This window comes from Thamnophis elegans, chromosome 4 (genome assembly GCF_009769535.1).
Source record: "Thamnophis elegans isolate rThaEle1 chromosome 4, rThaEle1.pri, whole genome shotgun sequence".
NCBI lineage: Eukaryota > Metazoa > Chordata > Lepidosauria > Squamata > Colubridae > Thamnophis > Thamnophis elegans.
The window spans coordinates 63,911,596-63,939,227 of NC_045544.1; the positions used below are offsets into that span (position 1 = coordinate 63,911,596).

At 38.7% G+C, this 27,632-nt stretch overlaps 1 protein-coding gene across 1 annotated transcript; it reads left to right on the forward strand.

Annotated features, from left to right (window-relative positions):
- Positions 1-8,972: 8,972 nt before the first annotated feature.
- On the forward strand, positions 8,973-27,624 carry LOC116507938 (sulfotransferase 6B1-like). The gene is made up of 8 exons (XM_032216362.1): positions 8,973-9,072; positions 9,603-9,880; positions 18,566-18,702; positions 19,333-19,422; positions 20,406-20,532; positions 21,825-21,919; positions 25,746-25,902; positions 26,918-27,624. Exons 2-8 carry the CDS (start codon positions 9,679-9,681, stop codon positions 27,046-27,048), a joined length of 939 nt encoding a protein of 312 aa, XP_032072253.1. The 5' UTR covers positions 8,973-9,072; positions 9,603-9,678; the 3' UTR covers positions 27,049-27,624.
- The last annotated feature ends 8 nt before the right edge of the window (positions 27,625-27,632 follow it).

Here is a 27,632-nt window from a genome sequence, read left to right on the forward strand (position 1 = left end):
ACAAGCTAACATTTTTGTTGACACATCTACGATAAGGAAAACATTAAACAAGAATGGAGTACATGGGAGGACACCACAGAGGAAGCCATTGCTGTCTAAAAAAAATATTGCAGCACGTTTGAAGTTTGCAAAAGAGCACCTGGATGTTTCACAGCACTACTGGCAAAATATACTGTGGACAGATGAAACCAAAATTGAGTTGTTTGGGAAAAACACACAATACACCAACATCAAAACCTCATCCCCTCTGTAAAACATGGCGGAGGGAGCATCATGGTTTGGGGCTGCTTTGCTGCCTCAGGGCCTGGACGGATTGTTGTCATTGTCATTCCAGAGTTTATCAAGACATTTTGCAGGAAAACGTACGGCCATCTGTCTGCTAACTGAAGCTCCGCAGGGGATGGGTGATGCAACAGGACAATGACCCAAAGCATACAAGTAAGTCAACACAAAAATAGCTTCAACAGCACAGAATATGCCCTCTGGAGTGGCTCAGTCAGAGTCCTGACCTCAACCCGATTGAAATGCTGTGGCATGACCTTAAGAGAGTGATTCACACCAGACATCCCAAGAATATTGCTACACTGAAACAGTTTTGTGAAGAGGAGTGGTCCACAATTATTCCAGATCATTGTGCAGGTCTGATCTGCAACTACAAGAAACGTTTGGTTGAGGTTATTGCTTCCAAAGGAGGGTCAACCAGTTATTAAGACCAAGGGTTTACATACTTTTTCCTCCCTGCACTGTGAATGTTTACATGTTATGTGCAATTAAACCATGGCAACATCTAATCTTTGTGTAGTATTATTTTCAGCAGACTGTGTTTTTCTATTGTTGTGACTTAGATGAAGTTCAGAGCACATTTCATGACCAATTCATGCAAAACTCCACATAATCCCAAGGGGTTCACATACTTTTTCTTGCAACTGTATATCAGAATCTCTTTCAGTGGAATTAATCAAGAGAAGAACATTATATGAGAACTGCACAAGCTGGAAATGAAACCAATGTTTAGAAGAGTGTTTTGGTGGGAGAAAATTGAAATTAAAATTAAAATGTGGACCATATTGTAGGCTTAAAAGTTAAACTATTGAAGAGGAATCTAATTAATTTATTATCTATAAGAGAAAATAGGCAGCAAAGAGCATACTCCTGCAAAGATGAAATTCATGGATTTATGGATGCTGTACTAGAAATTGGAAATATATGAGATACCAAAGCAGTATCCTACAATCCCTCAGGCACATAGATAAAGAACAAAAAGAAAGTCCTACTTTGCAACTGAAGTTGTAGGTACAATATTATGCCTTGGCCATTGGTCACTCTCCGCACGAACTTCAGGCAATAGTGAGTTAAGACATCTCAGAGGAACAGAGACAGTGATATGGCTGAGATTGATGGACCACTGACAAATCTGTTCCAATGGAAAGAGAATATGAGAGATGTCGCACTTTTGCTACAGGCAGCTGCCCATTCTGAGGAGTTCACAGAACAGCAGTTGACTGATCAGTTTGGCACTGGGAGACAAGGAGAATCTTCAAGCTCTCAAACACAGCAGAGCTTTTAAGGACAATGGGTTCATTCAAGTTCCCTTTCTAAACAATTTGGATTTATAATTATTTTCAATTTAAAAATATCTTCCGAGCAACAAGTTTGAAAAATTACCTAGTGAGTAAAATCCATTCCAAAATAGATTTAAAAGATGAAAAAGTAGAAAATAAATAATACAAAACTAAGAATTTAATTTAAGAAAGTTTTAAATGATCTAGGGGACCATATGACGTTATAATATTAGGACTTTTGCTAGGACTTTTAAAACAACTAAATAAAACTATGTCTTTTTGAAAACATACATTGTTTAAACTATTAGGTCCCTCCCTCCCTCCTTCCCTCTCTCCCTCCTCCTTCCTTCCTTCTTCCTTTCCTTCCTTCCTCCCTGCCTTTTTCTTCACTCAATTGAATTCTGGACAATGGTTCCTTATGAAGCGACTTCAGGAACTGAAGTTTTTTTTGCAGTCAACTTGCAACTGATCATTTGACAGTCAGATTTTCTGAATGACAGATAAAATAAATCCACTGGAGAACTTATGACCCAAATGAGGATAAAGTAATATTCTATAAACATCCTATACTTATGGACAGACCAATGGACTTTTCTCAGTTCTTTGAGATGGAGGTTAAATGAGCAAGCCTGTATTTCAATATCTTTCTTGTTGACTCTAGCCCATTCTCACCATTATCTGGAAAGGAAGTCCAACTTGCAAGTTTTTATGTTCTGCCTTCAGTTTTCATAATGCATGGAAACCATCTACCAATGTTAAACATGCAAGACCTTGTAAAGAAAATTCTTATATTTTTGTCTAGGCTTGAAGGAAGAGGATTTCTCTGTTTCTTTGGCTCACAGTTCAAGCTGATTTTTATCACTTGTGAATGCGCCAACATCGCTAATAGTTTTCTGGATTATGATAGCTATCTCAGGTGCTTTGCAACATGCCTGGGCAAAGCCATCCTAATGTTACAGAAAGCATAGGTATTATTAAATAATTTAATTTATGAGATCTAAATCTATAGCGGAAATATGTTTTGTGGTCATCAACTTAAAAGTATATTTTCTGTCATGGAAAAAGAATTAAATTTTTATACTTCTGTCTCCCTTATCCTCAGACAACACTGATAGAATGATACCCTAGAAAGGGCATCATTATTCATGGCAACATCCTTTCTTTCTGTACAAAACCACACAAAGCTATAAGCATGAAATCAGCTAAGCAGGGTTTCACATGCTCATATGGGCCAATTGCTGTTGGGGAAAAAAAGACTTAAAACTCTGATTTTTGTTAGAGATTACCCATAATCTTTCCTGCCCCTTTTGTCATTGTGGGCCATGCAAGATCGAAAGAGCAGACACAAGCTTCCTTAAATAATCCAATCTCACTGCATGTCGATAGCCCCAGGTCTTTCAGTTAATTTTTCTATGTTTATATTCATGGTTATATTTCTCATATTCTTTATCCACATTTTCATGTCAAACAATTTTCTTATAATATGTACAGTTCACGAATTCCAGAGCTCTGACTGGAAAGACTTACTGGAAGAATTAGGATGAAGCCTAGAAAGTATAAAGCCGAAGGCATATTTATGTTATGCTTATTGATCATGCTCCTCATACATAAATCTTCTTTGTTTCCATTGCTGGCTTTCTCATCCATTTCTCCTCTTCTTATTCTTCTCTTTCCATTCTCCATTCTGTTCCATTCTTCAATTCTTGCTTACTTTTCCTTTTTCTTAAAAAAAAACCCAACCCTCTGGTTAAGTAATGAACAAATATTAAAAGGCAAACATTCATTCAGATTCATAATAGATTATGTTACCTCATTAGAGTACTTTGGGATAGGACCATGGTAGACATTTTGTCCTCAGTTAATGATTACATAATATCCTTTGGCTCAAATCTAGTCAACCCTGGCCAGATTATTCTCAAACTTGAGGTAATTTATTGAATACTTAACAGTGATTTGAAACACCATTAGAAGTTACAACCAATTTTTGATCCTGCTTACTTTCTCCTTCAGAGATCAAAATGCATACAGTATTTATATAGTTGTCAGCCCTACAAAGCTGATTAGTTAAGAAACAGACATAATAGGTTATTTCAGGAGCACTCTTTTTTATAGTAAGCTAGAATAGCTGAGTCTTGAAAGCTTGTCAAAGTTCAGTCACACCTTATATTAAGCAAAATCAAATATTGATTTGATTTGATTTGATTTGTCTTGTATGCCGCCCACTCCCGGAGGACTCCGGGCGACTCACAAAAGACAAGGGAAAGGGGAAAACAAGACAAAGACAACATATTAAAAACAAGCCAACATTCACAATTTCTGTGGAGGTAGATGTTTCTCGGACCCCCCGGCCTGCTGGAACAGCCAGAGCTTGGTGGCTTTGCGGAAGGCCGGGAGGGTAGCAAGGGACCGGATCTCGACAGGGAGCTTGTTCCAGAGGTCCAGAGCTGCAACAGAGAAGGCTCTCACCCCTCAGAGAGGGTTCGCAACTTGGGAGTCCTCCTGGATCCACAGCTATCTTTTGACCACCACCTGACGGCTGTGACCAGGGGGGCATTTGCCCAGGTTCGCCTGGTGCGCCAGTTGCGACCCTACCTGAATCGGGAGGCTCTCACAACAGTCACTCGGGCCCTTGTGACCTCTAGGCTGGAATACTGCAATGTGCTCTACATGGGGCTGCCCTTGAAGAGCATCCGTCGACTTCAGCTAGTCCAGAACGCGGCCGCGCGAGTGATTGTGGGTGCACCTCGGTTCACCCACATAACACCTATCCTCCGCGAGCTGCGCTGGCTACCTGTCGATCTCCGGGTGCGCTTCAAGGTGCTACTAGTCACCCATAAAGCCCTGCATGGTAGTGGATCTGCGTACTTGAGAGACCGCCTTCTGCCAATTACTTCCCTGCGACCAATTAGATCTCATAGATTGGGCCTCCTCCGAATTCCATCGGCCAGCCAGTGCCGGCTGGCAACTACAAGGAGGAGGGCCTTTTCAGTAGTTGCTCCGACCCTTTGGAACGAGCTCCCCGTGGAGATTCGTACTCTCACCACCGTCCAGGCCTTCCGCATAGCCCTTAAGACCTGGCTAGCCCGTCAGGCCTGGGGACAAAGATAGCCGCCCCTCCCGAATGATGAATGAATGTTGCTCATTATTTTTACTTATATGTGTCTATGTCATTGTTTGTATTCCCCCTCCTGATTTTATGTGAGCCGCCCTGAGTCCCCTCAGGGAAAAGGGCGGCCTATAAATGTTAATAAAATTCTAAAATTCTAAATTCTCTCCGGGGGGGTCGCCAGCCGGCATTGGCTGGCGGATGGAATCTGGAGGAGACTAACCTGTGCGATCTAATTGGTCTGAGAGATAGGGGTATTTTGAGTTTCTTTCTTGTGTTTTCCTCTTTCTCAAAGCTCTGCAGTCTTTTATATATTTTATTTATTTATTTATTTTAATTTGTCAACAAGTACAAGGAAACAAGTAGGAAAAACACATTAAAAATGGCACAAAAAATGAATAAAAATAAGCAAAACATACCCATAAACATATAAAAAGAATACATATAAATGGGACAGTAGGACAGTGATGGTAGGCAAGCTGGTGCGCTTATGCACACTGCCTTAGGGACCTTTTAAGAAATGTGTAGACAATGGTAGACAACTTAAGGTAAAAGGTATGGGGATTAGAGGAACTAACAACAGGATTGGGTAGGGTGTTCCACACATTTACTATTCTATTGCTGAAATCATTTTTCGTGAAATCAAGATTACAACGGATTACATTTAGTTTGTATCTATTAATAGCTCTTGTGTTATTGCAGTTGAAGTAAAAGTAGTCATTAACATGTAGGATGCTGTGGCAGCATTGTTATGCCGGTATTTTATTTATTTCACATGGTATACATTTGTAGGAAGACCTACACTTTACAGAGTAGACCTGATAGCCCAATTGTTACTTCCTTTCGCTTTACATATACACACTTATCCATGGAGCATCACAGAGGGCAAACCAGCATTCATCATCTGGCTAGTGGCAGTCAGATTGATGAAATTTTCCAGGACCTCTTCTGTTAATTTTGCCTCAGGATAGGTCCAACACTAGCTCCCATTCTCCTTGTGCAGCTAGCCTTTCCTATTGCAATGCTACCCCATTTATCTACTCACCGTAATGCTTTCAGACTACTGAGTGAGAAGGGCAGGAGCTAGAGGTGGGTAATGGGAGCTTAGCCCATCCTGCAGTGCTACCAGGAATCAAACTGCCAGAGTGTCAACCATTTTTGGTGGCAGATCCAGCATCCTTAAGCACCTGCACCACCACACTTTCTTTTTATGCCAGTCATCAGATACCTTCCCCAAGATTATTCTAAATTCCTTTGCAAAATAGATGCCAACAGGAATGATACTGTTGTCCAGTGATTGTATAAAATGTAAAGTTCATCAACAGGCCAAGGAACCATCTCAAGAAAAGATAGTCCTCAATTTATGATGACAATTGAGCTTCTGTTGCTAAGCAAGACAGATGTTAAGTGAGTTTTGCCACATGTTATGACCTTTCTTAACACAGTTGCTAAGTGAATCACTTCAGTTATTAGGTTAGCAACACAATTGTTAAGTGAATCTGGCTTCCTCATTGATTTTGCTTGTCAGCAGGTCGCAAAAGATGATCTCATGATTTTTGGACTCTGCAACTGTCATCAATACATGCCAGTTGCCAACTGTCTGAATTTTGATCATGTGACCAAGGGGATGCTGCAAGTGTGAAAAATGTTTATGTCACTTTTTGCAGTGCTCTGGTAATTTCAAACAATCACTAAATGAATGGTTGTAAATCAAACATTACTTGTAAATGAAGTCCCCACTGAAATACCTCATGCTTTGGATGAAGAATGTCACAGATTCCATTTCCAGGTAGGCCTGGAGAAATTTCTCTATGACTCCATGGGGAGTTGTATAATCTGATTCAGTTTAGGACACCTTCCAAGAGTTCTCATGTTTGGATTATCAAATCTACCTATTTATGTTTATAAAACTTGTTATACAACAAATACAGCAACAATAATGCTTCATCGCAAGGAAAATCTTCAAGCAGTTCTTTAAAAAGCAACAATGAAGGCAGTGGGCAAACGATGGGGTTAAACATAACTAAGCCTATATTAGATATTGACCAAAGTGGAAATTTGATTGAGATCCTTCTGTATTTTAAGCTTATCTTCTGGAGTGTTGATCATTCCTGGCAGCTTGTCATCTGTAAATTTGTTGAGTTCCTTTTTATCCCTTCATCTTAATCATTTATGAAGATATTGGTCAGTACTTGGCCTAAGACAGAACTTTGAGATACCCACTGCATACATCTCTCTATGTAGATGCAGTTCCACTGCACACACAGTACAACCTCAAAAGAGATCATATATTTTTTTGGCTATACATATCATGTGGAGGAGCAGATGCTAATAAAGATTACAATGCAAGGTAAAATCCCTAAGCAATAGCAATAGCAATAGCAGTTAGACTTATATACCGCTTCATAGGGCTTTCAGCCCTCTCTAAGCGGTTTACAGAGTCAGCATATCGCCCCCAACAACAATCCGGGTCCTCATTTTACCCACCTCAGAAGGATGGAAGGCTGAGTCAACCCTGAGCCGGTGAGATTTGAACTGCCGAACTGCTGAACTAGCAGTCAGCTGAAGTAGCCTGCAGTACTGCACTCTAACCACTGCGCCACCTGACCAGGGCCCTCCAGAATGGGGGCAAGGGTGAAAAGATAATGTGTGATGTTGCAATATAAGCTCTGTCCCTTACACAGCTGGCCAGAACATTGCAACATAAGCATGAAAGGGCAGAGTTTGCCTCAGGACAGCTCATATTTTGTCTTTTTGGCATTAATGTAGTTACTGTGTTTCCCTGAAAATAAGACCCAGTCCAAAAATAAGCCCTAGTGAAAGGGGGAGGGCATGGCCAGGACAGGAGATGGTGAGTGCACACATGCCAATGATGTCCAGCAGCAGCCACAGCCCACACAGTGCAGGTGAGTTGACTATCTGTTCAAGCAGCAGGTGGAGGCAGAGGCAGTGGGAGCACACAATCAGGATGTGCCATGGGTAAGCTGAGAGTTGGTGGATAGGAATGGGTAGCCGCTAGGGAGGATCATCTTTGTGTCTCTCGACTTGCCTGTGGCCTGTGCAATGCACCAAGATCTCCTGTCTTCCTTCCTGCGCCTCTGCCTCTGTCTGCTGCCAATGCCACCATGTGAAGATGAGTCTCCCATGGCTGCCTGCCTGGTCCAGCCTGATTCTCAGCTTTCACATGACCCATGTTCAGATTACCTTCCTCCCCCCCCCCACCTCCATCTGTTATTTGGACAGGGAATTAAGCCACCTATGTTGCATGGGCTGTGCAGTCCTAGTATGTGCAGACCAAGGGATCAGCAGGCTCCAACTGCTGCCGGATACCATCAGTTCCCAGGCACTTGTGCCTTTTGTGCCCATGCTGGGAGGGTGGAGTGCCCAGCTGGGCTGATCACCCTGAAATCGTGTTTCCACAAAAATAAGCCCTAGTGCTTATTTTTATATATCTATTTAGATATCTATATCTACCATGTTTCTCGGAAAAGGAGGGGTCCAAAAATTCCCCCCCAAAAAAACATATAAGTCAGGTCTTATTTTCAGGGAACCATGATAGATATAGATGTCTTATAGTAGAAACTGATTGGTAAGACAGTGTATAAGAATCTGTAATGTTTTGGGTTTACAAGAATGAGGTGTGTGTTTATTCTTGGTAGTCAGTGTATATGCAGGGTAACAATGCTAAATGGGGATTATGGGAGTTGTAATTGACAACATCAGGAAGGCTTTCTCAGACTCTTCCTGGTGTTTTAAACTTCACTCATACAACAATGAAATAAAATGTCCACCAGTTCCTGTGTATTATTTTCTTACCAGTATTTATTTCTTTGAGGAGATCTTTCCAATGAAATAATAAGATCCAGGATTTCAATGGATGGATGCATTGTTTTGTTTTTCTATTGATGTTGTTTTAATTATTGGTTGGGAGCTGCCCAAAGTTTGATGTAAAAGATGGGTGGCTATATAAATGTTTTAAATAAAACATTTTTAAAATAAATAAATAAAATTAGGAGAAGTATTTTCAAAACTGATGAACAAAACCTGCTCTAAAAATAATAGAAATGAACATTCTTTACTAGGAAAGCAAAGCACACAGTTGTGACTCCTCTCAAACTCAGTAGATCAAAAGTAAAAGTAAAAACTGAGGGTCAGAAAACTCTCAGAATTAAAATGGAGGAGAGATAAAGGAAGTAAATAAGGGGGAAATATACTAGCCGGTGATGTGAAACACAAAATTAAATACAAAAGAAAACAAAGGGGGAGGGAAGGGGTATGAGATTATTTATACACATACCAGAAGTGGTTCTCCTCCAGATTCCTGCAGGCTGGTCTTGTTGAGTGTTAAATTGCAAGGGAAACAAGCTGATTTAGCAAAGTGCAGCGGGAAGAGTGTGGAAGAGTGTAAGTCAATCCTGATATATTTCAAAGAAGGCAGAAATATTGAGGAGTAGACAAGTGAAGCTAGGTGAAAGGGAAAGAATGAAGCAAGATGAAATGATGATTTCTTTTTTTAGAGTGGAGAAAAATATTTCCTTCTTTTAGTTGTACTTACTTGTTGCAGCCGAATGGAAGAGCATTGTATTAGAGAACGTTACAACTTGTAATTGGAACAGCTTAAACTCTGTAGCAGAATAAGTGTTTGTAGAGACATTGTCATTAGATCTTTTAAAATGTAAGACTATGTTTTTCCAAAATCATCCTAATAGTAAGCTAACTCTCTGGCAAAGAGTAATAACCTAACTCTCCAGCAGAATAAGTGTTTAGAGAGACATAGTCAATAACTATGTTTCTTCAATTTCATCCGAATAGTACATATCTGAGATTGAAATACCTTCAGTTGTAGAAAAATGTTTTTCCTGTTTTTGTTTATATTTCGATATTTTGATTTGCACTGTAAATACAGGTTTTTAATCACTGCCTTTCTTTGACAGCTGAATATATACTGTATCTGTATATTCCACCACACATATTCCCCCCCCCCCACACACACAAAAAAAAAAGACAGAAATGGCACACGTGAGAAAAAAGTTTATTGAGATTCTGGAAAAAGTCATGAAAGAAGGAGAGCAGATGACACCAGAGGAGATGCTGATTACGCATGAAGGAATTGCATACCCGACTGTCTTTTGCAACCCAGAGCAGTTCAAAGCTTTGGAGGCCTTCCAGGCCAGGAGTGACGATGTAGTTCTAGCAGGATATTGCAAATCTGGTGAGTTTGTTTGTTTGTTTGTTTTCTTATGCCTACAAAGGTGACTCTGGGCTTTTGATACATATTTTTAAAAGGACCTGCCCGATTAGATTTTACTTGAAAGAGTGATGAATTGACGGATCGTAGGGTAACAGCCTGGAATAAAATCAAAGGGTAAGGAAAACATCAGGAATAATATGAAAAAGATCTTTGCATATCCATAATTTTCCTGGTTTCTGCCATTACCTGAGCAATTTTGGGCCTCAAAAATATCCATTTAATCTCTGAACTTGCACTGTGGAAAGCAAACTATCATTACATCTATAGAAAGAAACCATGTAGTGTTAAACAGAATGCAAATTGATCAATTGAATATATGTCACCCTTGCTATTTATTGCTGACATTTTAGCTACAAAAGTTTAATGACACTAACAGTTCTAAACCTGCAGGTTCAATGGCTTTCATGGGGCTTTTGATCTTTTAGAATTGCAAAGAAAAACCCTGTTTGGAAAGGGCACGTTTTCATATATTTTATATTCTATAATGGGAAATTTTGGTCTGGTGCTGACTGGAAGCATTATACACAAAGATATGTGTGTGTGTGTGTGTGTGTGTGTGTGTGTATCCGTGTCTGTGTCTAGATGGATAAATGAGTGGGTGTATGTATGTATATATGTATATATAAATATGGTGGGTAGACAGAATTTTATCCATAGCTTATTTTTATATAGAGGCTTATATATTTTTAGTGAGGAGTGTTGTGTAAAAGCACTACCTTATTTTTTTCAACGCTCTTAATCTTTTAGTCTCCTGAGTATCAGTATATCTAATGAAATATATTTTCATATAAATGAGGACAATGTGTTGAAAACTTACCTTGGCCATGGACTATAATAATCAAATAATCAACAATCGTATAATAATCAAAGGCAAGTTTTTCCATATTACAATAAGGAAATAGGTTCCAAGTGGGCTTGCCATTTTGATGAGAAAAAAGTAGTCAAAGGGTTTCACTGTCAAGGTGTGTATTATTTTACTGCTTTTGCTTTGTCTAGCTTTTCCCCAAGGGATTCTATGTACAAATGGGATTGCTGCTATTGCACTGAAAGTTAAAACTATTAATTCAGGTCAAGTTATCAAAATTTGCAAATGTCTTAATGTGGATTACCTATAGTACTTGAAATTGTTCACAAGCATACAAGGACTTGTGATCAAAGTGTATCACTATATTGAAAAATGAGAACGCAGTACTCTAACATCAGAAAGTCTGCTGTTACATAATGTTCTTAGAACTCATGGGATATGTGCATTTCATCAAAGTATTCCTGAAATTCAATTTGGCAAGTTGTAATGCAACCTTTTCTAAAAATTATACTTTGACTGAGAGTGATGCAAGTGCAGGAAAAAGGTTCTGGAAAAAAGTTTTGAACAGATATGGACTTTGCACTTTGTTTCATCAGAATTTGTTGGCAGCGAGGACAGTTTTTGAAGGCTCCATTATGTCTACATGTTTTCTGTCATGACTAAGAGCTGCTTTCAGAAATAGATTCCTCTCTGAAGTTGTTGAGATCTTTGCCAAAATGATTAGGCTGCTAAAGTTGAACTTTCCTTGTTGAATATATAATGTCACTGAATGCTCATCACTTTCATTCCAGAGAAGTAGGAAACACAGTATCTGAAAAAAGTTATACTGGGTGTCTAATACTATTATATTTTTAACAATTTATTTTTAAAATATATTTTGGCAAGTTTGTTACCTCCTAGCACCGTGATGGCGAACATATGGCACAAGTGCCAGAGGTGGTATGCAGAGTCCTCTCGGCTGGCACTTGTGCCATCGCCCTAGGTCAGATCTCCTGGTGTTTTTTTCATGAGTTTCTGTTTCCCTGCAAATGGTGAAACAGAAGCTCCTGAAAGAAAAAGATCTTACCACTTGCCCCCTCCCTCTCTGTTATATGTTCACTGGAATGGAACTCAATCACTAAAAAAGGAGTTTAATTACAAGAAATTGTGATCTTTTTTATATATATATATATTTTATTATGTTTTCATTCTATACAATCACATATTCACTGTGCTTAATCAGGGCATATAACATTGAATAATAAACACGGCCCTCACTTATATAGAAAATGCCCTCTACAATACAAACCCAGTATACCACCTTGGCCTACCATACACCCTCTTTCAACCCCCTCCAACTTTCATTCTTCCTTCTCACACACCCCTCTACGCCTACTTCCCCTCCCCTTCTTTCTAACCTTAACCCTATCACTCCCTCTCCATTCCCTCCCTCCCTTCTCCTCCTCCTCTCTCTCACCCTCTCCACCCTCCTTCTTCTTTCACTCAACTCTTTCCTTCGGTATCTATTACCTTCCAGTATATTCGGTTTGTTCTATTTTCGCACTAACATTGAAAAGCCACAGTATACAAATACAATCATGGAATTTAACACATATTGTATTTCCCCCCTCCCCCCTCCCCCTAAATCCCCACCTCCCTTCCCTCTCCCCGACTTCCCAAAGACCATACGTGGTATAACTTTTGAACAATCACAGTCTAAAATATCTCTACATTGAACTCAGCTTCTGACTGTTACCCAAATTTTAAACAATTTAAATTAATACTGATACTAAGCATAAGCTATCTGGAGTTTCTTAGTCCCATATTTACTTTTTATGTAATCAATCCATTTTTTCCAGTCTCGTTTATATCTCTCGTTTGAATGTTCTTTAAGATATGCTGAGATTTTGGCCATTTCGGCTAAGTTCATAACTTTCAAAGTCCATTCTTGAATTGTAGGTAAATCTTTCTTCTTCCAATACTGCGCCACCAAGAGTCTTGCTGCCGTTATTAAATACAGAACCAAATTAGTCTCTGCTGCTGCAAAATCAATACATATACCCAGTAAAAACAACTGGGGGGTAAATTTTATCCTTCTTTTAAAGATGTTTTGCAGGATCCACCATATTTTTATCCAAAATGCCTTGACATTACGACATGTCCACCATATATGAAAATATGTAGCATCACAAGAACCACATCTCCAACATTTAGGTTGAACATTTGGATACATAGAGGCAAGCTTTTTAGGATCTAGGTGCCATCTATAAAACATCTTATAAAAATTTTCTCTCAAGTTTTGTGCTTGTGTAAATTTCACATTTCTTACCCAGATTCGTTCCCATGTTTCAAGCATTATTGGTTCCTCGATATTCTGAGCCCATTTTATCATACAATCCTTAATCAGTTCCGTTTCAGAATCCATCTGTACTAATACATTATATATCCTCTTTATATGCATTGAGCTTTGATCTCTTATTTATTTAAACAAATTATCCTCAACTTTTACAAAGCCAATTTTTTGATCTGTTTTCCACCTAGCCTGTAGTTGACCATACTGAAACCACGTTTGAACTACCTTCTCTTCTTTAAGTACCTCTAAAGATTTTAGTTCCATCACCCCTCTTTCTGAGATAAGAAGTTGTCTATAGGTGGTTCTATCGTGTTTTTGTTCTACATTCATATTTTCAATTGCATGTCTAGGAATTGCCCACATGGGCACTTTATCATTTAATTTATGTTGATATTTTTTCCAAACCCGCAATAAAGCATTTCTTAAGATGTGATTTTTAAATTTCTTATCCGTTTTTTTGTTAAATAACAGGTAAGCATGCCAACCATATAACAAGTCATATCCCTCGATATTCAAAATTCTGTCATTAGTTAGATGAATCCAATCACTAATTGCAGATAATGCCACTGCGTCATAGTATAATTTTAAGTTAGGTAATTTCAATCCTCCTCTTTCACGTGCATCTTGCATTATTTTCATCTTTACCCTCGGCTTCTTTCCTGCCCACACAAATTTGTTGATACCCTTCTGCCATTCTAAAAGATTCGCATCTCTTTTAAGTATTGGTAACATTTGAAAAAGAAATAAAAATTTTGGTAAAATGTTCATTTTTACTGCCGCTATTCTACCCAGCAAGGACAAATGCAGTTTTTCCCACCTTTTCAACTCCAACTGTGTACTATGCCAAAGTGATTCATAATTATACTTGTATAATTTCCCATTTGAGATTAAAATATTAACTCCAAGATATTTAACTTTTTTAACTACCTCACATCTTAGCATCGCCCCCAGTTCTTCCTTCTGTTTGATAGTCATATTTATAGCTATTATTTTGGTTTTTCCTAGATTTATTTTAAATCCCGAGACTTGACCATATTGATTGATCGTATTCAATAATACCCTACTAGTTTCCTGCGGTTGTTCCAATATTATAACCAGATCATCCGCAAATGCACGGACTCTATATTCTTGCTGTCTAATTTTAATCCCTTTTAGACCGCCCAGGCCCCGTATCTTATTCAACAGTATTTCCAAAGTTATAATAAACAATAATGGGGACAGAGGACAGCCCTGTCTTGTACCTTTTTCTATTTGAAAGGAGTCTGTCAGACTTCCATTGACAATGATCTGGGCTGTTTGCTGCTGATATATTGCACCAATTGACCGTAAAAAGCCATCTCCTATCTGCATTTTTTGCAGTATCTTCAGCAGGAATTGCCAATTAACTCGATCAAAGGCTTTCTCCGCATCCAAAAATATGAATGCGGCCGGGATTTGATTGTTCTTTCCCAGGTATTCTAAAGCGTTGATGATTAATCTAACGTTGTCCTTCATCTGTCTGCCCTGTATAAAACCAGTTTGATCGGTACGTATCAGTTGCTGAATTACCCCCATTAGCCTATTTGCTAATATTTTAGTAAAAATTTTATAATCTACATTGAGTAATGAAATAGGTCTGTAATTTTTTGGTTGGGTAAGGTCTTGGTCTTCTTTGGGTATCAACGATATGAACGCAGTCTTCCACGAAGGAGGCACTTTCCCTCCCGATTGAATTTTATTGAATAGTTCTCTGAGGGGTTCTACCATTTCTAACTGTAGATTTTTATAATAAACAGCTGTTAAACCATCTGTGCCTGGTGCTTTCCCTAACTTTAATTGTTTAATTGCCTGCAAAATTTCCCCAGAGGTTATAGGTTGATTCAGCTTATGCCTATGTTCTTCTCTAACTAGGGGGATTTTCTCTTTATCTAGGTATTTGTCTATATCTCCGTCCTTAATTTTATCCCCTTTATACAACTCTGTAAAAAATTCCCGAAATACCTTTTGAATCTCTTCCTGTTGAAACACTTCCTTCCCTCTGTAACACAATTTGGATACATTTCGAGCTTTCCTTTTTTTTCTAATCTGATAAGCCAACCACCTACCGGGTTTATTTGCATTGCAGAAAGTATTATGTTTAGCATATAATAAACTAGTAGCTACCTGGTCAGAGATCAGCATATCAAACTGAGATTTTAATATAGCAATTGTTTCCCTAATCTTTGTATCTCCTGGATTCAATGTTAATTCTGACTCTTTCCCTTTAATTTCCTCTTCCAATTCTTTTCGTTTTTGCCCTTGTTTGTGTCTATGTATTTTGTTTATATTCATTAATACTCCTCTCATATACGCTTTGCTTGCATCCCATACATATTCCAAAGATGTACCCTTGTTCATATTGAGAACAAAATATTCCGATAGCAATTTTTTACAATCATTAACATACTTTTCATATCTAAATAAGTTTTCATTCAGCCTCCAGGACCTTCTTGCCTGGGCTACCCTTCCCAATTCCATCCAGACTGGATTATGGTCTGAAAGAACTCTCGCCATAATCTTTGTCTTCTTCACCCTACAAAGTAAATCATTTGTAATTAGTATGAAATCAATCCTTGAAAGAGATTGATGTCTATTGGAAAAAAAGGTAAAGTCATATTCTTCTGCATGCCTCTCACGCCAAGCGTCTCGCAATTCAAAGTCATCCAGCATGTCAAAAAAGGGTTTGGGTAACTTAGCTCGAAATTTGGTATTCGGGCGACCTGTCTTCTTATCTCTTTTGGTGTCGATCACGCCATTCCAGTCACCCAATAATATACAAGACTCAAAGTCCCACTGTACTAATTTAGCATGGAGATTTCTATAAAATCCATCTTGTTGTTGATTAGGAGCATAAATTCCCAAAAGTAACGTCTTTTTCCCTTCTAAGATTAAATCTAATGCAATATATCTTCCAAAGGGATCTGCTTCAATTAGCTCAGCTTTAATGTCTTTTCTTAAATATACTACTATGCCATTTTTCTTTTCCATGGCTGAGGTCGCAAAATGTTGGCCCAGTTTGGGGTTAAACAAATATTTTTGATCGGTTGATTTGATATGAGTTTCTTGCAAGCAAATTATGTCATTCTTAAACTGTTTGAGATAATGAAATATTTTCTTTCTTTTCTGTGGAGAGTTCAGTCCGTTAACATTCCATGTCAAAATCTTAGTTGTCATTTTTGGTTGCCTGAAGCTTTTTTAGAGCCTCCCGCAAGGCCTGTCTCACCTTTGGTTTGGCTCCTCCCACAGCTTCTGAGCTTGTTGCAGTAGCTCCTTGATCAGTGGCCAACGATTGTTGAGATTGTTGCATAGTAGCTTGTTTATCCGTTTGTCTGGTGGTCTTACGGTTGGATCTTTTTTCCTTGACTCCTTGCCCTTCCGGAAGAGGGAGATGATACATTTTATCTGATGGTTGTGTGGTTTGCTGTTTATCTTGTTCGTCTCGTGGTTTTTCACCATATCCCGAAGGTTCAGGGTATCCCATCTTCAGAATCTTATGATAGAAATCACGAGCTTTCCATACAGAGCTGAGACGATATCTTTCTTTGTCCATTGTAACTATAATACCGAATGGGGCATCCCATCTGTACTGTATCTGACGCTTTCTGAGCTCTTCCACCAGAAAAGCATAATCTCTTCTGGCTCTTAGCATCTGAGGTGGTATTTCTTTCAAAACAATCAGATCCTGTCCACCAATTTGAAGCTTAGTATTGTAAGACTCTTGTAGTATCATATTTCTAGATTCTCTTGTAACAAAGTATATTACCACGTCTCGGGGAAGTTGCCTTTGTTTTGCCGCCCATGAGTTAACACGAAAAATCCTGTCAATCTGCCAATCAAAATTGGATCCCGGTTTTCCCACCAGACGATCAAAAGCTTCAGAAAACATTTGCTTTAAGTTCTCCTGCTTTTCTTCACGCAGCCCCCTCACTCTTAATGCAAGCTCCATCTGCTTATACTGTATCATAATAATTTGTTTTTCAGCATTATCAATTTTTTGTTCCACCACTTCAGTTTTGGATATCAGGTTAGTTTTAGCTTCATTGAGAGTTTCTAAATTATCTTCCATTCCAGAAATATATTCTGTTATCACATTTACAATTCCCATCATATTATCATTCATTTTAGTGGCCCTGGTATCGAATTTGTCATATAGAACTTCCATCTCATTCCTTATTTCATCTTTGAAATCTTTAAGCATTTCTAGATTCTGTTCTCTGAATTCTTTAAACATTTCTAAGTTCTGTTCTCTGGATTCTTTGAACATTTCCAGAAAAAATTCTTTTGTTAGTACATCTCCACTAGGGGGCATAGATAGTGGGGGCTGCAACTTTGTACCAGGTATGGGAGACGCTTTCGGAGGTAATTTGACAGAGGTTGATTTGGATGCCATTATATTTTGGTTTTAATTATTTATTCTAAATTACTAATCCACTGTGCTATGTGGAGAAAAAGAAATTCCTCCCCCCCCCTTTTTTTCCTTCTTTTTTTTTTTTTTTTTTCAGGGGGTTTTACGGAGGATTTCAAAAGAGAAAGTCCGTTTGGAATGTTTGGAATGTCTCTGTCAACAACAAAGAGTCTTGAAAGCTTTAAGGGAGTAGCTCTAATTAAATTATAAGAGATTGTTTCTTTGATTCTGTAGCAGGAAGCTGGAGATAACAAATGCAGAAGCTGTAAACGCCATTTTGAAGACAATTAAACAAAAGAGGTTTTTATAACATTGAAGCTGGTATTTCAGATAGAGAAAGGTTTTATAGTTCACAAGTTTGGTCTTTGCTCGTATTGATTTTTAATAGTCTCTTTTCTAAAGATTGTCCTAAGGGGGAGGGGTCCTGTCTGGTGCTGTGAATAACAGCTGCGAAGTTCAGGTCGGAGTTGAATGACTCAGCTTTGGGTTGATCCTCCCCCTCCGTCCACAGCTCACAAAAAAACAAACTGTGAACTTCAAAGAAGATTCTTACCAGCTGAGATTCCTCACTGCTTTTTTCTTGTCTGAAAAAAGAGTTATCTTCTTGATATTGAGTAGATAACGAACCTGAATTCTGGGGGCAGCTCTGTTAAGCTGCCGACGGCGACAGGCCACTCCCCGGAAGCTCAAGAAATTGTGATCTTGTGGTGCCTATGCTGTAAGATTAGTGCTGAGCACAGTTTAAAGGTTTAGCACAATTTCAAAATTAAAAAAACCCTTAATTTGTTTACATGACTTGGGCCTAAAAGGGAAGACCTCTCCCAGTGTAGATCTGACCAGGTGTTAAGAATAAAGAAAGAAACCTTTCTGAAGATTGTCAGAGGCCCACCTATCTGACAAATAGAAAGATGCTATGTGGGTCCTGGACTATGAAATGCCTGCTGAACATTATGTCCTGTTCCTACACTTTTTTCACAGCCTTTCAATTGTAAATTGATTAGTATTTCTTTTATGTTTTTACTATACAAGTATATACGGTACTATAAGTGTATTTCTTTTTGTTGTCATCACCCACCCCATCCCCAGGCACCAACTGGGTTGGCCAGATTGTTACTGATTTAGTAATAACATCTGCAAAGAAATATGAACCAGAGAAGTTGGATGAAAAACTTCTCCTAGCGGAATTTCCATATCTCGAAATAGGAGATACTGAAAAGTATAAGGTTAGTATTAATTATGCAGACATCAACTACTCAATGGTGGTAAATTTTCATCAGACCATATTTTAAAACAGCAATAGAGGTAAATTATTGAGTATTTTTTCAGGGTGTCCCCAGAATAAAATTAGTCAGTCAGACTATGTTTGATCAGAGGCATCTGAGTTGATTCTGCATGAGTCAGTCTTTGAAGAGGTAAAATTGGCCTTGGTTGATATATTAACCAAACCAATGACCAGTAAGTGTATTACTCTTGATTGTAGAATTCAGTGGGAAAACTTGTGATTTGCATATTTGAAATGTGTGTTATTAATCTAGTCTAGTCTAGTCTGCTAGTCTAGTCTAATCCATGATTTGGATCATATTTACCTAGATTTTTTTTCCTCTTGCAAAACCAGGGGTGATTTTTGAGTTCAATAAACTTATTTCCAAGCAATTTCTGATTTTATGATTGTGGGATGGCGGAGAGTAAAGGGAAATGCTAACATAAATTTGTGACTTTGAAAGCTTTAATTTAAAGAGTGTCCAAGAGTTATTCAAACCAAATTGTCCAATCTGGTGTTTCTCATGCTGGTTGGGGACTTCTGGGAGTTCATTATTGATTGATTGATTGATTTTATTTATTATTTATTGAAGAGGATGGATACTTATCCTTCCAGGAGAGTGATGTTTACTCATCTCCGTCCTGATAGATTCCCACCATCAATTTTCCAGAACAAAGCCAAAGTAAGTAGCCGATTTAATGCCCTAAAACTGTAACAATCTTGATAAAATTCAACGAGCACTTCTACCACTACATGGATAAAGTCAGCCTTGAACAATAAAAAATATGAAGAAAAGATAAGCAAGAACATGCTAAGTATAATAATCAATATGTACCATACAAATGGATGACTGGGTAGTAAATAGCTGTGTTTACTACAGCTATCTATTGATATGTCTTTTAAATTTGGATAAATGTAATTACTGCAGTGCAACTTAATTGCATCTTCAGGATATGACTGTTTTCAAATTAAAGCTCTGCCCTTTAATAATTCAGAGACATCATTTGAGGAAGTAACTGTAAATATATTTGAAATGGAAATTCCATACTAACTAGATAGCCAGTTTGGTGTAGTAGTTAAGACATCGGGCTAAATAAAATATAAAGCGAGTTTGGTGACTTTGGACCAGTCACTCCCTCTCAGCCTAAGAAGATGACAAGGACAAGCTATTTTCAAAAACTTCCCCCTAACCTGGCAATATATTGTCTCATTAGGACATTCTGTTCAGTGGTGGGATTCAAAAAAAATTACTACCGATTTTGTGGGCATGGCATGGCTTGGTGGGTGTAGCAGGGGAAGGATAGTGTAAAATATCCATTTGCTCCTGATCAGCTGGGACTCAGGAGGCAGAGAATAAATGGGGGCGAGGCCAGTCAGAGGTGGTAACTACCGGTTCTCTGAACTACTCAAAATTTCTGCCACCGGTTCTCCAGAACTGATCAGAACCTGCTGAATATCACCTCTGATTCTGTTTCCTAACATCTTTGCATTAATATACAGTAAGATACCACTGACTGAATGTGATTCAGGTATTCACACAGGCAAGTGTATATAAGATTTCAGTCATCAAAAGTAGCTGAGGATAATTTTCAGAGAATCTGGTGCATTTTAGAGATATAATCTATGCTTTCTCATTTGATATTCTAATGTTTTTTTGGTTTTTAGGTACTGATGCTGGTTCGAAATCCAAAAGATGTTGCTTCATCTTTTTTCCATTTTTCAAACAACTTCAGTCCTTATCCTCCCTATGATACATTTGAAGAGTTCTTCCGAGCTTTAATGATAGGAAAAAGTAGAATTTCTATTCATTTCAATTGTTTAATGTCTGTAAATATGAAGAACATAGTAGCTGTCTATCTTGATTATTTTTTTATTGATTAGTGTATGCTTTGTTCAAGCAGAGACACTTCAAATTAGAGTTCAGATTCTCAGCTTGTTTCAATAAATTATAGTTAATCCTATGAACAGATTCCTTTTCTGATAGAGGAACAAATAATATTATTTGAAAAGAGAAGCAAATATTTCTCATTGCCTCAATCCAGTCTACTTCCCAGGGTTGTTATTGTAGGAAAAAAGAAGGTATGCTATTTATGCAGCCTTGAGCTTCTGCACAAAAGGCAGAATATAAATCCAACAAATAAATCAATAGAATAGCAGAAAAATATATTCATTAATTTATTCACTCAGTCACTCACTCACTCACTCATGCTGGCTCTTTTCCATTTGAGAGGCCAAGAGAAGTACATGAGCCATGGTGATGCAGTGGTTAACGCACTGCTCACTGCCAGCTGTTCGATCCCAACCAGCTCAAGGTTGACTCAGCCCTTCCATCTTTCTGAGGTCGGTAAAATGAGAAACCAGATTGTTGGGGGAAATATGCTGACTCTGGAAACCACTTAGAGAGGGCTGTAAAGCACTGTGAAGTGGTATATAAGTCTGTGCTATTGCTACTACTATTTCCAAAATTGTAATTCAGTTTTTTAAGGTATTTCATTCTAACTCTGGCAGCTAGTGTAATTTCATGTAAGGCCAGAGTTACGTATTGGCCAAATGAAAAAAGAAAGATACATATTTATTATTTTGACTTAAATCTAGTTACCAATATTTAGCAAAAAGAAATCTATTACATCTCAAGATGTAATAGATGGAAGGTTTTGAATAATAATGATCATATCAATTTTCCATTTAATTTATATTGCTTATATATGCTTGTTTATGCTCAGATTATAAACCGTGTCAGAACTGCATCTATGTAAAACTATAATTTCTTAATTTCCTAAATGTGGTATGATCACAAAATTAAACACTACCAATGATGTTAATTTGTATGTGATTTTCATCTATAAATTGATTACTAACTAACAAACAACATACCTGACATAATTAAAAAGAATAGAGTAAGTTTTCTAAATAATAGCAATATTCACAGACATTAGAACTAAGGAAAAAGGATTGGAAGAAGATAAACTCTATAGACATGATATTCAGAGATCAGCTGAAATTTTCAATGTGTCATATACATATTATGTCTGTTATCAATCTTGTTCTGACGTTATCTTAATTTTTTTTTTGAAATTTCAATAGTGCCCTGGGGATCCTATATAGAGTATCTTTGTACATGGAACAAGTATATTGATAAAGAAAATGTCCTGCCAATAACATATGAAGAGATAAAAGAGGTACAGTTCAGATATATGGGTTCTTATATTCATAAACAGCAAGGAATGGAAAGACTTAGAGAAAGAATGATGTGAGTTTCAAGGTGGAGTAGGAATTTAAGACCATATCTTTCTGGAACAAATCAGATCAGAATTCTAATCACTGCTAGCTGTGCAGAATCCATTCCAGACAACAATGAAGCTTTTTCCAACATTTCTACCAGAGTACAAGGCACATGCCAAAATATTCTACACTTTCCTTAAATGCATTCTAAAGAAACAGTTAAAAAGACCAACTAACTGAAGCTCTTTTACTGGCCTCCTACTCTTATTACCAAAATAACCAGGAAAAAAGATAGATGACCAATGACTTCCAGGTTTCCTGACAGAAATTCATGAAGTTTATAATTAAGAAAGACCCATGATCCTCCAGTACATATGATTTTCAGTTTAAGGAAACTCTGTGTTTGTTTATTGATTCTTACCCCCCCCCGACAATTAATTTACCCCTTTTTGCTCTGGGGAAGAAGTAGAAATAACAATGCCAACCAGCCAACCACAGCATAAACCAACATCCATCAACATAAGATGGGATCAAACTGAGCATGGGGAAATCATATTTGCTCCCTGAAATTTTTTTTGTGTGTGTATTTATACAAATATTATATATATTCATGTAGAGCTTTCATTTATATACTCGGCATGGAAAATGTAGAATATAGCCTTAGCATCTAGAATGAGAAAATAGAGTAGGGTGACCAGATGTCCCGCATTTGGCGGGACAGGCACACCTTTTCATAAATTTTCCCGCATCACGCGCCATTCTTAAAAAAACACACTTTTTTTGGCACTCACAGCTCCCTCGCTCCTCCACCCATCAGCTGCTAGCTCGCTGGGCTGGCTCATCATTCCGTTCTATCCTACAAATTTAAGCCAGCCCAGCCTGCCGCTCACTGATTGGATTGGCCTGGACTCCAGCCAATCAGCGAGCTGGCTGGGATGGAAAATTTTCAGCACGCGGCGTGCTGAAAATTTTCCATCCCAACCAGTTCACTGATTGGCTGGACTCCCCTTAGCTTAACACGCCTGCGTGAGTCTCCATTTCATTTCGTCTTTTGGTTGCAGCTGTGCTTACTCACTGGTGAGTAATCATGGAATGGATTGGTACCGGTGGGAATCGGAAGGCGCTGGGGGGAGGAGACGGCCCTCGTCTCCTCTTCTCTGCTCATGCAGAGAACTTTCACTCAGTCACAGACTCATGGAGCTTCTGCTGCCGTGGCAGCACCTGTGCTGCGCAGTTCCCAGCAACCACACAGCGAATCCGTGAGGCGTGGTCACGTCCTGCCGCCCTCCCGTGTGGCGGCGGCTGTTCACCTCGCGCAGAGAACTTCCACTCAGTCACGGAGCTTCTGCCGCCCATGGCGGCGCAGCACAGGGGCCGCCACAGGTGGCAGAAGCTCCAGGCCCGAGTGGAAGTTCTCTGTACGAGGTGAAAAACAGCCACTGTCGCCACCCTCCCCCACCCATCAGCTGCTAGCTCGCTGGGCTGGGTACTGTAGCGTGTGAGCGGGCGGATGGGCAGGGAACGAGTGAGCCACTCATTCGTTCCCCCGCCCATCCGCTGCCGCTCGCATGGGCTGAGTACTGTAGCGTGTAGCGGGCGGATGGGTGGGGAACGAGTGAGCTGCTCATTCATTCCCCCGCCCATCTGCTGCCGCTCGCATGGGCTGGGTACTGTAGCTTGTGAGCGGGTGGATGGGCGGGGAATGAGTGAGCTGCTCATTCATTCCCCCGCCCATCTGCTGCCGCTCGCATGGGCTGGGTACTGTAGCTTGTGAGCGGGTGGATGGGCGGGGAACGAGTGAGCCGCTCATTCATTCCCCCAACCATCCGCTGCCGCTTGCATGGGCTGAGTACTGTAGCGTGTGAGCGGGCGGATGGGCAGGGAATGAGTGAGCCACTCATTCGTTCCCCCGCCCATCCGCTGCCGCTCGCATGCGCTGGGTAACCTAGTTAGAACTTATTTGGAGTCTGGCAGCGCTTGGCTGTATCGTCGGAATGGCGCAAGGCCAGGTTGGCTTTTGCTCTTTCTCCTTCACACATTTTCCCGCATTCCCCTTTTTTTCTTTGCAGGCATTCCAGGCATGCGTGGCAGTAAATTTAGCTTTTTAATCTTTCGCGTGCATAAAAGGTCTGAGGGAGAACTTCGGGGCAAATTCTGTTTACACGGTGGTCTCGAGATGCGCAGAAATAGGGAAGGGAGGGAGGGCAGCGCTAATGGATGCTCTTTCTCCGTCGTGATCTCCTCTTTTGATCTGTGACCACGAGCTGTTCCTATTGGCCGTTTCCCTTGTGACGTCTGTATCAGGCGCCGGGCTTAGTTTCCGTATGTAAGTTAAGAGAGACCGGAGATCATGGGGTTTCTTGTATGCTGCTAGGAGAGGCAGAAGCCAAGAAGAGCCGGGCCTGCCTTCTCGCTACCCCCGCTCTGCCCCAGTCACCGGGGATGGGGACAGCTCTCCGCTAGACTCGCTGCCAAACTGGACGGGGAAAGGGGAAAGCTGTTCTCACCAGCCGAAGTCAGAACCATGTTGCGACTAAAGTTTGGAGAAAATGCTTTTTTGTGTGTGTGTATGTGTGTGCGCATGTGTTTGATTGAGTGAGGGATCCGGTAAGGGAACTGCGCCTATTTAGAAAAGGTAAATTATTGCAAACATGATCAGTCGAAGATAAGTATGGGGACAGGTTGGGTGGTAGAGAGAAAGTGATAAAAGAGTGGGAGAGAGGAAGAAAAGAGGGGAGAGAGACAGAAAGAGACAGAGAAGGGGAGAGAAAGTGACAGAAGAGTGGGAAAGAAGGAGAGAGAAAGAAAGAAAAAGAAAGAGGATAAGAGAGAGAGAGAAAGAGATAAAGAGGAGAGAGAAGGGAGAAGGAGAGAGAAAGTGATAGAAGAATGGAAAAAGAGCAGAAAGAGAAGAGAGACAAAGAGAAAGAGGGTGAGAGAAAGAGACAAAGAGGAGAGAGAAGGGAGAAGGAGAGAGAAAGTGACAGAAGAATGGAAAAGAAGGAGAGAGAAAGAGAAGAGAGACAAAGAGAAAGAGGATGAGAGACAGAAAGAGACAAAGAGGAGAGAGAAGGGAGAAAGAAAGAATAAGTGAAGGAAGAATGGAAAAGAAGGAGAAAGAGAAGAGAGACAAAGAGAAAGAGGATGAGAGAGACAGAGAGAGAAGAGAGGAAGAGGAAAGAGTAGGAGAGAACATTTCATTTCAACCCTGAGGTGCAAATATTCTCTTTGATTGGTAATTTTATTTGCCCATTTACTATCCAATACTCTCATTTCTCCTTAAGTTCATGAAGAATTCCCTTCTTTTTATTGAATTTATCACAATACCTTGAGAACAACTTTTTCAGCATAGCTTTACAGCTATTTAAAACATATAGTAATTTAGGTCAGGTTTTCAGAACATTAGTCTATTTATAAGTCAATGGTTGTGACCATATTTCACACTTAGCGACCATTGCAGCATCCTCATGGTCACGTGATCAAAATTTTGTTTGGCAACAGATTCGTATTTATGCTGGTTTCAGTGTCCTGGGGTGACCTTTTGACAAAATATAAAATTTTTAATGAAGCGCCCCCCCCCCCCCCGCCGGTCAATGGTGCCCCTCTTTACCAATCTGAAAATCTGGTCACCTTAAAATAGAGGGAACTTTAGACATGAAAGTGATGCAAATATATTGCATCATTCCCTTCCCAAAGTTGGTCAGATCTCTTTCTTAGAAATGGGACATAAAATAAATGAGAGGTTTTCTTTTCACCAGCAGTACAAATTGTTCCCTTTTTCAGAACCCAGCTTTAGGAGCCAAAAAGATTTCCACCTTTCTTGAACTGAACTTAAATGAGGAAGACTTTCAGGGTGTTGCAGAAAGGAGCACATTCAAGACGATGAAAGAAAAATCTAAAACAACTCATGGAGAATTTGGTGAAGTTCTTTTCCGGAAAGGTAACTTGTGAAAATCCATAATGTTGCACTCATTACATCATGCAGACTAGTGGTAAATATGACGTCTTATTTTAGAGAGAGTTAATTATTCATCCCTATTCCACAGATTTGGAGAAATGATATGAAATTCTAACTAATTTGCTTTTGAGCATTTGCACCATCACAAAATGCATGATCTAATCTATCAATGTAAAGAACTATGCTTTGTTTAGAATATAGAAAAAAGAAATATACTGTTATTATTTTGAAATGGAAGTGGACATAAAATGAGAGAAGCATAATAATTACATATCTGGTTAGCCATTCTAGAGTTTAATATGCCTGTAATGATTTGATGATGAATAAACTCCCAACCTCAAAATCCTATGTCCATAATCATTCTTTTTTTTAAAGAGGGAGACAAGTAATAGTTGTACAATGCTTACTGCATTTCTGAATAATATTGGATAATTATTGTATATATTTTTAACTGCAGAAAAGTGCCAAAGATTTAAAAAATACTTTTAAAATCCAATTTATACTATCTGTCTTAATCTGCTGTTCCTGCTAATTCACTGATGTTTATATAGAGGGACATATTCATTCATTCATTCAATCATTCATATATTCATCCATTCATTCATTTTCTATAGTTTCCCAACTCAACCAAGCTGTTAAATTGGTGACTTCACCATTTCTAAAACTATAAATAGAACAACTTAAAACATTAAAACATCCACAAATAAATAAGTACAAACAGCAGCCGTTTCCATCTTCTTATAAATTGACAGTATATATTTGCAATGGATTATGCACTCTGAGCTGTGCAGCTATATATAAAATGCATAGATGGATGGATGGATGGAAATATACCCAGAAAAGCAGATATGAAGCATTTGCAAAAGAGCATTTGTAAAACATCTAATTATTATTTATTTCTCTCAGTATTCAGTAGTATTGCAGGCCTTAGTTTAGGCAAATACTTATTGACATTACAAGATGTGTGGTTTTCATATTAAAAATTATTTGTTTTCAGGTGGCATAAGTGACTGGAAAACACTTTTTAGTGAAGCAAACAACAAGGAGATGGACACTGTATTTAAAGAGCGCTTAGAAGGAACTAAAGTGGGAAAATTGATAAACTATGATCGTTACTGCAAGATATGAAGATCAAGGGAAAAAGCTATCCATTGTAAAATAATTCCATTCTCAGAAACAAGGCATTCCATTTACATTTTAATAAATTTATGATTTTTATGTAATCTCTGCATGAAAGGGGAATGGAAATAATTTCAAGAGTTTTCTGACAACAGTTCTATAAATTTATAAGCTATAAATGGCTAAAATTGCATTACTTAATCATGCTAATAGCATATTCATTTCTATTCAGAGTTATGACATAATATTTTAGAAATATAAGACAACTGGATAGATGTTAGAAAGAAATCTAAAATGTGACCTTTTATTGTATAGAAATCAACAAGCTCTTAATCACACCAATTCTTCGAGCATAGATATATGTTTCTCTGTGTTTATTCCTACACACTCATATACACAAATTTTCATACATACTATTAAATACTGAAATCAATTTGAAATGTAATTATGTATTGTTCATTGACATTTTAATCATAAATCCTAACAGAAAATTAATTGATTGGCTACTGCCAATCTGAATGATTGCTAGTAACAGGAATTACATACCAACACAGGTAGAGAGAAAAGAAGGGAAGCCACCAGGTAGTCACAAA